Source organism: Mobula hypostoma, chromosome 3 (assembly GCF_963921235.1).
Source record: "Mobula hypostoma chromosome 3, sMobHyp1.1, whole genome shotgun sequence".
Taxonomy (NCBI): Eukaryota; Metazoa; Chordata; class Chondrichthyes; order Myliobatiformes; family Myliobatidae; genus Mobula; species Mobula hypostoma.
Genome location: NC_086099.1, coordinates 14,617,863 through 14,630,105, shown reverse-complemented (window position 1 = coordinate 14,630,105; position 12,243 = coordinate 14,617,863). Strand labels below are relative to the sequence as shown.

Here is a 12,243-nt window from a genome sequence, read left to right as displayed (position 1 = left end):
TTGTATCTCCAAATTTAAAAAAAATGTCTATTGGTGGTGAGGGACACTTACTCAAAGAAACACATTTTGATTTTTTTTCCCTCAGGATTTGGTTGCAGCTGAGAAATGCATCATTGTTGCTCATTGCTAGTTGGTCTTGAACCACTGCTGTTCTGGTGAATGTACACCCAATGTGGAGAAGGTATAACCAACAGGAAGATACTCCCGAATGAAAGACAGTACAACCAGCAGGGAGAAGGTACTTGCAAATGGGGGAAAAGTATACCCAAATGAGAGAAAATGCTTCCAGTTGGGAGAAAGTGCTCCAAATGCTGTGTTGCTGGGATGGAATTTCCAGGGTTTAGACCCAGTGACACTGGGGGACTGGCAATGCATTTACGAGTCAGGGCAGTGTGCATGCTTGAGGGGGACCTGCGGCTGGGGCTGCTTCCATATGCCTTGGTGGTAGAGGAGCCAAGATGGGAAAAAAGCACACACCAGCCAACCCAGGCTGCTTCAGGACAGAATACATTACAAGCAAACATAGTTATTTATGCTATTTTTGTTTGTGGATCTTTTCTGTAATAAATCATAAGACTGTAAGACATAGGAGTAGAATTAGGCCATTTGGCCCATCGATTCTGCTTCATTATTCAATCATGCCTGATCCTTCTTTTTCCCCTGCCTCAGCCCCACTCCCCAGCCTTTTACCCATAACCTTTGATGCCCTGGCCAATCGAGAACCTATCAATCTCTGCCTTAAATACACTCAATGACCTGGCCTTCACAGCTGCCCGTGGTAACAATTACCACAAATCCACCACCCTCTTGCTAAAGAAATTTCTGTGCATCTCCATTTTAAATGGATGCCCCTCTGTCCTGAGGCTGTGCCCTCTTGTCCTAGACTCGCCCACCATGGGAAACATACTTTCCAGATCTACTCTGTTTAGGCCTTTCAAAATTCGTAAGGTTTCAATGAGATCCCCCCCCACCACCCTGTCCTTCTAAATTCCAGTGAGTACAGGCCCAGAACCATTAAACGTTCCTCATTCCTGGAATCATCCTTGTGAACCTTCTCTGAGCCCTCTCCAGCACATCTTTTCTTAGATAAGGAGCCCAAAACTGTTCACAAAATTTAAGGTGAGGCCTCACGAGTACCTTATAAAACCTCAGCATAACATTCCTGCTCTTGTATTCTTGACCTCTTGAAATGGATGTTAACGTTGTATTTGCCTTCCTCACCACCAGCTTATCCTTCAAGTTAACCTTTAGGGTGTTCTGCACAACAACATGCAAGTCCCTTTGTAGCTCAGATTTTTGGATTTTCTCCCCATTAAGAAAATAGTCTGCACATTTCTTTCTACTACAAATGACCATGCATTTTCCAACATTATTTCATTTGCCACTTTCTTGCCCATTCTCCTAATCTGTCTAAGTCCTTCTGCAGTCTACCTGTTTCCTCAACACCATCTGCCCCTCCAGTAATCTTCACGTCATCCACAAACAAGGCAACAAGGCCATCTATTCCATTGTCTAAATTATTGATATACAGCAAAAAAGAAGCGGTCCCAACACTGACCCTGCTGAACACCACTAGTCACTGGCAGCCAAGCAGAAAAGGATCCTTTTATTTTCACTCACTGCTTCCTACCAATCAGCCAATGCTCTAACCATGTTAATAACTTTCCTGTAATACAATGGGCTTTAACATGGTGAGCAGCCTCATGTGTGGTAACTTCTCAAAGGCCTCCTGAAAATCCGAATATACAACATCCACCACATCCCCTCTATCTGTCCTACTTGTAATCTCCTCAAAGAACTCCAACAGGTTTGTCATGAAAGATTTTTCCTTAAGGAAACCATGCTGACTTTGTCCTATCTTGCCCTGTGTCACGAAGTACTCCATAACCTCATCCTTAACAATTGACTCCAACATCTTCCCAACTACTGAGGTCAGGCTAACTGGTCTATAATTTCCTTCCTGCTGCCTTCCTCCTTTCTTAAAAAGTAGAATGACATTTGTAATTTTCCAGTCCTCTGGAACCATTGCAGAGTCCAATGATTCTTGAAAGATCATTACTAATGCCTCCACAATCTCTACCGCTACCTCTTTCAGAATCCTAGAGTGCAGTTCATCTGGTCTGGGTGACTTAAGTACCTTTAGATCTTTCAGCTTTTTGAGCACTTTCTCTCTTTTAATAGTAACTGCACTCACTTCTCTTCCCTCACACCCTTCAACACCTGGCACATTGCTGGTGTCTTCCACAGTGAGGACTGTGTTCATCTGCCATCTCCTTGTCCTCCATTATTATTTCTCCAACCCCATTTTCTAGTGGTCCTATATCCACTCTCATCTCTCATTTGTTTTCTTATATGCTTGCAAAAGCTTTTACTATCCACCTTGATAATGTTTGCTAGCTTGCTTTCATATTTCATCTTTTCCCTCCTAATGATATTTTTAGTTGCCTTCAGCAGGTCTTGTCAGCCACAGTTGTTGTATTTTGCCATTTGAGTATTTCTTCATTTTTGAAACACATCTATCTTGAATTTTACTGCTTTTCCCAGAAATACATGCCATTATTTTTCTGCTGTCATTCCTGCCGCCATCTCCTTCCAATTTACTTTGGCCAGCTCCGGTCCCTTACCACTCTAATTTCCTTTACTCCACCGCTACGTCAGTCTTTACTTTGTTCCTATCAAATTTCAAGTTGAACTCAGTCATATTGTGATCACTCTCTCCAAAGGGGTCCTTTACCTTAAGGTCCCTAATCGCCTCCGGTTCATTATATAACACCCAATCCAGTATAACTGATCCCTTTGTAGGCTCAACGACAAACTGCACTACAAAGCCACCTCGTAGGCATCTAACAAATTCATTCTCTTAGGATCCATCACCAGCCTGATTTTCCCTATCTATCTCCTTGTTAAAATCTCCCATGACTATCACAACATTGCCCTTTTGACATGCCTTTTCTATTTCCCATTGTAATCTGTGGTACATATCCCAGCTATTGTTTGGAGGCCTGTATATAACTGCCATCGGGGTCCTTTTACCCTTGCGGTATAACTCAACCCACAAGATCATCCACCTTATTTCTTATACTCTGTGCATTGAGATATAACACTTTGCGAGTACTGCACTTGCTACCTTTTTTGAATCTGCATTGCTAATGCACTGATACTCACCCTGTTGGCTACAATTTTGTTCTATCATCTGCCTGCCCTTTCTGACAGTTTGACTGCATTCAATTTTTTTTTTAATAATCTGTTCTATCCCGAGTCCCTTCACTCCGGTTCCCATCCCCCTGCCAAATTAGTTTAATCTCTCCCAAACAGCTCTAACAATCCATGATCATGAGCACATTTGGGGTATAATATACTTTGGAATACCCTGAGGACGTTGAATTTGAAATAGTAAAAATGGAATTTCATTAGTTATACCTGAAAGTGGCACAATTAATTTTGAAATTATATTTATCGTTAATATTGTCAGTTACAAAACTGATATTAGTTACCCAGTAAAATTAGTTGCAATTATGACTCCTGTGTAAAATATACATCATTATATTACTGGTGAGGGGTAAAAGAATTCTTTTACTTATCAGTTCAATATGTAGACTCATGATATAGAGAAGTTGCTTAGCACTTATTTGTGAATGATGAGGCACTCACAACCGATGAGCAGCGTCCATCAGCAATGACTCCCACCATATGGAGGAATCTAAGGTGGGGGCTTATATGGGAGGCAGGGTTTGAGGGTCGGCACAACATTGTGGGCTGAAGGGCCTGTACTGTGCTGTACGATTCTATGTTCTATGTTCCATCCAGGCCATAAACTCTTCTCACTACTACCATTGAGAAGGAACTACAGCAATCTGAGGTCCCACACCATCTCTTAAGCCATCAGGCTCTTGAACCAGTGTGGATAACTTCACTCACCTCTACTCTGGACAAATTCCACAATCTCCAGACTCACTTTCAAGAACTACCCCTCATGTTTTCAGTACAGTATTATTTATTTACTTATTTACTACTATTATTTTGTTTTGCCTTTGCGCAGTTTGCCTTCTTTTGCACATTGATTGTTTGTCAGTCTTTGTGTATAGTCTTTCATTGATTCTATTGTACTTTTATATTCTACTGTGAAGGCCCGCAAGAAAAGAAAGCCAAAACGGGAGATTTTAAATGCGTTCTTTGTATCTGTATTTACTCGGGAGATGGATACAGAGTCTATAGAAGTGAGGCAAAGTGGCATCAACTTCATGGACCCTGTACATGAAGGAGGAGGAGGTGATTGCTACCCTGTGGGAAATTAGGGTGGATAAATCCCCAGGGCTGGACAAGGTGCTCCTTTGGACACTACAGGAGGCAAGTGCAGAAATTGCTGGGGCCCTAGCAAAGATACTTAAAACATCTTTAGCGACAGGAGAGGTACCAGAGTATTGGAAGATAGCCAATGTTCTGTTGTTTAAAAAAGGCTCTAAGCATACACCAGGAAATTAGAAGCCAGTGATTCTAACATCAGTTGTGGGAAAGTTGTTGGAGGGTATTCAAAAGGACCGGATATATAAGTATCTGAATAGACATGAACTGATTAAGGATAGTCAGCATGGCTTTGTGCATGGTCAGTGATGTCTAACCAATCTTGTAGAGTTTTTTGAGGAAGTTACCAGGAAGGTGGATGAAGGCAAGACAGTGGATGTCGTCTACATGGACTTTGGAAAGGCATTTGACAAGTCCCACATGGGAGGCTGGTCAAGAAGGTTCAGTTGTTTGGCATTCAGAATGAGATAGTAAATTGGATTAGACATTGGCTTTGTGGGAGAAGCCAGAGAGTGGTAGTGAAGGGTTACCTCTCTGACTGGAGGCCTGTGACTAGTGATGTGCTTCAGGGATCAGTGCTGAGTCCTTTGTTGTTTGTCATCTATATCAATGATCTGGTTGATAACATGGTTAACTGGACCAGCAAATTTGCAGATGACACCAAGATTGGGAGTGTAGTGGACAGTGAGGAAGGCTATCATGGCTCGCAGAGGGATTTGCATCAGCTGGAAAAATGGGAGACAGAATCTAATGCAGACAAGTGTGAGGTTTTGCACTTCACTAGGACAAACCAGAGTAGGTCTCACACAGTGAATGGTAGAGAACTGAGGAGTGTGGTAGAATAGAGGGATCTGGGAATACGGGTACAGTGTACATAATCATTTGAAAGTGGTGTCACAGGCAGATAGGGTCACAAAAAAAAGCTTTAGGCATGTTGGCCTTCATAAACCAATGTATTGAGGGCAGAAGACAGGATGTTCTGTTGAAGCTGTATAAGAATTTGCTGAGGCTTAGTTTGGAATAATGTGTGCAGTTTTGGTCATCTACTGATAAGATATAAACAAGGCTGAAAGAGTTTATAAGGATTGAATATTCTTTAGAATGTAGAAGATTGAGGAGAGAGTTGATAGAGGTATACAAAATTATATGGGGTATAGATAAAGTAAATGCAAGCAGGCTGAGGTTGGGAGGGACTATAACCATGAGTTACGGGTTAAGGACGAAAGTTAAGGTGAACATGAGGGAAAATTTATTCACTCAGATGGTGGTGAGAATGTGGAATGAGCTGCCAGCACAAGTGGTGTATGCGAGGTTGATTTCAATGTTTAAGAGAAGTTTGCATGGGTACATGGATAGTAGGGGTGTGGAGAGCTATGGGCCCGGAGCAGGTCAATGTGAGTAGGCAGTCTCACTGGTTTGGACATGGACTAGATGGGCCAAAGGGCCTGTTTCTGTGCTGTACTTCTCTATGACTCTATAAAATTAATCTCTCAGTAATATATGGTGACATATACGAAGTTTGATAATAAATTTACCTTGGATGTTGATGGCCATGGAATTATTGACAGAATGGTTTGTTTTGGTATGCATTAAGTAGAAGAAAAAGAAGAAAGCCCTTAACTCCAAGTGGAGTCATCGGGATGCCATCATGACGGCATTTTTTTTTTAGCAGGCTTTCTTATTTTTACGAGGCCGAGCTGCTAGCTTGACGCTCAACCCAGCACAGATGGAAAGTGTGCCAAGGGAGCTGGCTGGATTCGAACTCAGGAGCCTTCGCTCCGCAGTCCGGCGCTGATGCCACTATGCCACCAGCCGGCTCATTAAGTAGATAATGGTCAACAATTTGTTCAGTGTGGGAAAATAAATAATATTACTGTGCTCACTTAAGTTGAGTACAATGTTCTCCCTAGTGGTTATTCCCTTAATAAAGAATGCCTGTGCGTGACTTTATTTAACGTGGAGAGGCTGATGCACAGGCAACCACTGCATAGTCTTTGATAGATTGGGGTCAGGGTTCAGTAACAGGGAATGCAAGACGACTGGGGTCCCTTCCCTGCCGTTGTGATGTGTCATCACCTTCTGCCGCTCCCCCACTGAGGTCTTAGTTGAATCGTGCTTTGTTTGCATCCTTCCCCGTGACCTTACCATCATGGGTGACCTAGCAGGAGCTACGCTCCAGATGGCATCATTCTTGGGGTCACAGGAACTCACAAGCTTGTCCACCATGACAAGTTGGCAATCATAGACACACAGAAAACCTACAGCACAATACAGGCCCTTTGGCCCACAAAGCTGTGCCGAACATGTCCTTACCTTAGACCTACCTAGGGTTACCCATAGCCCTCTATTTTGCTGAGCTCCATGTACCTGCCCAGGAGTCTCTTAAAAGACCCTATCGTATCCACCTCCACCACCATCGCCAGCAGCCCATTCCACACACACACCACTCTGTGGGGGGAAAAAAAAATTACCCCTGACATCTCCTCTGTACCTACTTCCAAGCACCTTAAAACTGTGCCCTCTCGTGCTAGCCATTTCAGCCCCGGGGAAAAGCCTCTGACTATCCACACGATCAATGCCTCTCATCATCTTATACACCTCTACCAGGTCATCTGTCATCCTCTGACGCTCCAAGGAAAAAAGGCCGAGTTCACTCAACCTATTCGCATAAGGCATGCTCCCCAATCCAGGCAACGTCCTTGTAAATCTCCTCTGCACCCTTTCTGTGGCTTCCACATCCTTCCTATAGTGAGGCAACCAGAATTGAGCACAGTACTCTAAGTGGGGTCTGACCAGGATCCTATATAGCTGCAATATAACCTCTCAGCTCCTAAACTCAATCCTCTAATTGATGATGGACAATGCACCGTATGCTTTCTTAACCACAGAGTCAACCTGCACAGCAGCTTTGAGTGTCCTATGGACTCGGACCCCAAGATCCCTCTGATCCTCCACACTGCCAAGAGCCTTGCCATTAATATTATATTCTGTCATCATATTTGACCTACCAAAATAAACCACCTCACATTTATCTGGGTTGAACTCCATCTGCCACTTCTCAGCGCAGTTGTGTATCCTATCAATGTCCCACTGTAACCTCTATGACAGCCCTCCACACTATCCACAACACCCCCAATCTTTGTGTCATCAGCAAATTTACTATACCATCCCTCCACTTCCTCATCCAGGTCATTTATAAAAATCATGAAGAGTAGGGGTCCCAGAACAGATCCGTGAGGTCACCGACATCCATGCAGAATATGACCCGTGAGAAAAGAATCTCAGGGTACTATATGGTGGCATATACATACCTTGATAGCCAGCTGGTGGTGTGGTGGCTTCAAGGTGAGTGGTCCTGGGTTCGAATCTGGCTGGTTCCTTGCAGGCATCTTATCTGTGCTGGCCTCAGCGTTGAGCTTGCAACTTGGCCTCATATAAAAGAGACGAATGCTGGAAAAAAATGGCCAGGCTGCGTCCAATGTGCCACAAGGGGTGGAGAGGGACAATGACAATACGTACCATGATAAATTTACTTTGAACTTTGCCGATTATGGAATTATTAGCAGAATTATTTGTTTTAGTGCACATTATGCAGATGATGGACAATAATTTGTCCAGTTGGCAAAATAAATAATATAAAGGAAATAGAAGTGACATTACAAAAGTCAATGTTTAAGGTCAACCCATCTTTAATCTTTTCATTCTAAAAGGCCTCAGCAAAAATCTGACAAAGTTTCTGCAAACAAGTTCTGGAGTAAATGTTTTGTTACACTTAGTCACTGTCCTAAATTAGATAAATACTTTTAATATCAATGCATATGCATAAAATACAAATTACAAAACTTGCAACATTCATATGGAAAGTTTATTTTTTTTCTGGGAATTTACTATAGGGAGAAGGATTTCAGGAGGGACTTTACATATCTGAGCTGAGTTTTGAAATTGTGTGCAATGCTTTCAAAGGAAAAAGACATGTTGAGATAAAAATGAAGAAAGACAATTACGCTTACTTGGCTCCATGTTGGATTTGTTGAGGCATCGTCAGTAGAAACAATGTACAGACAGATATTGCACTGGATAAGCATATTCAGTATTAAAAATGTACATCCTTAATCACAATTAAACAGCCATTAGCTTTATGGGATTTACAAAGTGCCCCTAAATTTCTTGGTATTACCATAGAACATGTTTTCTGAAAAATCAGCATAAGCTCAAGCAATGATACAAACACATCTGTCATTCACAGCTCAGTTTGTAGTGGTTACCTTTCCTTTTTGTAAATAAGAAGATAGGGAGGGCTGTCACAGATTGTATTTATCTGTTAGAATTCCTTCCTGGCTTGTCGCATTTTTCTCTGTTGCCTATCTAGTCACAGTATTGTAGTGGTTGGAGGCTTGCGTGTCTCAATTACCTGGAGAGCTATGTTGGCTGGAGTCAGGGATTGATGCTTTGGATCACCCATGCCAGACAGGCCAAAGGGGAGAGAGCAGACCAAGGGTGGTCCACTGGTCCTCCACGTTAGGGGGGTTCAGCTGAAGGCTAACACCCCTGACTAGTCAAACAAAACTGTTATGGAAAGAGTAGTGAAGAATCCTTCCAGTGAATGCAACGGTATTCCTGAGTCTCTATCCAGGACTTGAATGACTGACAATAGTGAATACCGAGAGGAAGTTACGATCACCATGAAGGAAGCCCTGAACACTGCCAGAGATGAAGGATCTTCATTGCTGCCCTAACCGCCAGCGGCGTAACGGGTGGTAAATAAATAAATAAACTGCATCGAATCAAATGAATACTATAAGACAAACCAAGTAGCTCTTCAATAAAGTTACTCCTGACCCTAGATGGAAGGAGGTGGGAGGTGAAAGGAAACAGTGAACAAATAACTTCATAACGGAGGATGTAATTTCTAACAGGAGATAAAAATATGATTGAAAAGTTAAATTAATACTAAAAGAAATGTTTGTAGAAAAAAAGTAGATAAAGGCAATGAGGGCTTAAGTAGTTTCACATGTTATAGAACTATTCTTTTGAATTTAGTCAGCAGTGCACATTGGGTAGTTTTATTCTCTTGTTACCTGTTTTAGTGAGAATAAAGGTCCAGCTAGCAATTACTCCTGGACCCACCAGCAGACTATGGGATTAATCAGGCATACCGCAGGCACATAGTAATAACTTGCTATATTATAGTTAAATCACCTGGTTCAAAAAAAAAAGGAAAATTTGGGTAACATTTTATAAACAAAAAACACTTCGAGCATTGTTATTTGGTCATCCTCTTAATGTCAATGTTATTTCAATACATACTTAATGGATAGCAATGATTTACTTGGCTATTGCAAGTTATAGGCATGACACTACAATTTTGCTTCTGAGACCCCATTCAAAGACATTGATGGCAATTGTAAAATAAAAATATTTTCATATTTCAGGCAAGTTTTTAACTATGTCATTAATAATCTAAAAATGCTTTTGACCATGCTTTTAATCGTGACTGCTGGGGAAAGGAGGCACCAATATTTCACAGGAAAATGTTAATGCACTGCGCAATTCCAACCTTTAACAGATTGCCCCTTTCTGCTGGAAAGGTTATATTACAAGGAAGTCTAAATAACTGGTTATTATCCAGTCCATTGAGTAAACAAAGTGATAATACTATACCTTTGAAAGTGAGAGTTTGCAGTCACTTTCATTACAAAGTTGGTAAAATGTTTAGATTGTGTCTTTAAAGAACTTTTGTTTAAATACATAGTTAAGTCCTATTGAAATGCACTTTTCATCCACGCATCATCCACTTTTCTTCCTTTGTCTGGAAAGTCTATTTTAAATTTCCCAGTCTTCCAGAAATATGAAACAGGAATTAGCATAGAAGACTTTGTTCCGAGTACCAATGTCAGTGTGCAATTAAATTGATATCACTGGAAAAGATCCTAAATCTATAAAAAAAAGAATTATAAGCAGCAACTTGTTGACCACGATTGCAGCCATTTAATCGACTCCTTCAAATCCTTCAGCATTTTCTACAGCCAGAAGAAGCTTTTCTCGTAAATCTTCAAAAGATTCATAAGGTGGTAAATCAAGGCGGTTAAAGCTGTAAACAGGAGGAAAGAAAACAGATCTTTAGATTTCTACAAGGCTATCCCTCTAGTACTAAAACATTGACTTGTGGCAGTTGTTAAAAAAGCTGCAAACTTTCCAAGTGAGCAGCAACTTGTTGGGAAATGCTGTCTGCTTTAAATGTTTGCATGTTTTACAAGAAATCAATATCCGTTATCAAGGACCCTCATCATCCAGGCCATGCTATCTTCTCACTACTACCATTGGGCAAGAGGCATAGGGCAAAATGTACAGGTGCCTTAGGTCTGTTTGATGTTTTACTTTGTACTTCAGATCAATGCCTCATTGTGTAACTAAGGGCGCTTCTGTGCATCACAAGAGGATTTACACGTACGCTTTACCACACGTCATGATTTCTTTCTGAAATGAAGCTTTAAGTGCATAAACTTTAGCTGCACGACTGAGCCCATCTCCAAGAAGAGTTGTCACTATACAGCAACATCCATCAGCAAGAGAACCCACCATCCAGGCCATGCTCTCTTCTCACTAGTACTTTCAGGAGCCTTATGTCCCACACCACCAGGTTCAGAAACAGTTATTATCCTTCAACCATCAGGCTCCTGAGCTAGTCTGGATAACTTCATTCACCTCGACTCTGAACTGATTCCACAACCTACAGACTCACTGTCAAGGACTCTGCAATTCATCTTCTCCATCTTATTTATTTATTAATTTATTTTTAATTTGCACAATTTGTCTTCTTTTGCACATTGGTTGTTAGGCAGTCTTAGTTTATGTTTTTTTAAAATAAATTCTATTGTATTTTTTTATTTGTAACTTGCCATTTATTCTTAAAGTTCAAAGTAAATTTATTATCAAAATACATACATTACTGTGCAGAAGTCTTAGGTACATACAGTACCTATAAAAGGTATTCATGCCCCTTGGAAGTTTTCATGTTTTATTGTTTTACAACATTGAATCATGTTGATTTAGTGTGGGCACGTGGCCAAGTGGTTAAGGCATTGGACTAGCAATCTGAAGGTTGCGAGTTCAATCCCCAGCCGAGGGAACGTGTTGTGTCCTTGAGCAAGGCACTTAATCACACATTGCTCTGCGACGACACTGGTGCCAAGCTGTATGGGTCCTAATGCCCTTCCCTTAGACAGCATTGGTGTCGTGGAGAGGGGAGACTTACAGCATGGGCAACTGCTGGTCTTCCATACAACCTTGCCCAGGCCGTATATGTACCTAGGGTGCCTGAGACTTTTGCACAGTACTGTAGTAATTTTATATATTCCACTGTACTGCTGATGCAAAAAAAAAATCATGACAAATGTGAGTGATGATAAACCTGATTCTGACATATTGAAAGTGACTGAAAGTGGGTAGGGGACTTGGAGAGGGGAATTATGGTCAGGAAAGAGGAGGAGGGGAGGGGAACACCAGAGAGACATTCTGTAATGATCAGTAAACTTATTGTTTGGAATCAAATGACTTTGCCCGGTGACTCACATCTGGCACTCCTTCTTTGCCACCTGTTCCACATCCCTCCCACGATATTCCGCCCTCGCCATTCCCAACATCCTTTCCTCCAGCCAGATTTACAAACTTGCTCTCTGTTCCATGTTGACAAATATAGTAGTGTTGAAAAGTTTCAGGGATTCTAATTATATATATATATATATATTATATATATGTGATTAAGACTTCTGCATAGGACAGTATCACACCATATGCCACACGAAATTCATTTTCTTGCAGGCATATGCACGAAAACAAAGAAGTACAATATAATCACTGAAAAACCATACACAAAGGCTGACAAACTAAATGTGCAAAAGAAGACAATCTGTGCAAATACAAAAAAAAAGGAAAGAAATT

General features: G+C 41.3%; 2 protein-coding genes across 24 annotated transcripts in view; one reads left to right on the top strand and one right to left on the bottom strand.

Moving 5' to 3' along the window:
* The window catches only part of LOC134343865 (uncharacterized), a 99,808-nt gene that overhangs the window by 37,534 nt on the left and 50,031 nt on the right, over positions 1-12,243 (top strand). For 3 of the 5 annotated variants that reach the window (XR_010017333.1, XR_010017334.1, XM_063042691.1), the window contains exon 3: positions 86-238. Coding sequence is in view for 2 of the 5 variants with exons in the window: in XM_063042691.1 (XP_062898761.1) it covers positions 209-238 (30 nt within the window). In the remaining 3 variants the exon portion in view is untranslated. Of the gene's footprint in view, positions 1-85; positions 239-2,487; positions 3,983-12,243 lie in introns of those variants that run through there. The other 2 variants (XR_010017335.1, XM_063042692.1) reach the window with 2 other exon arrangements.
* Positions 7,974-12,243, bottom strand: part of nedd4l (NEDD4 like E3 ubiquitin protein ligase) — a 466,571-nt gene continuing 462,301 nt past the window's right edge. For all 19 annotated transcript variants that reach the window (XM_063042682.1, XM_063042686.1, XM_063042690.1 and 16 more), the window contains one exon: positions 7,974-10,393. In XM_063042682.1, coding sequence (XP_062898752.1) covers positions 10,291-10,393 — 103 coding nt within the window. In that variant the 3' untranslated portion in view covers positions 7,974-10,290. The remainder of the gene's footprint in view (positions 10,394-12,243) is intronic.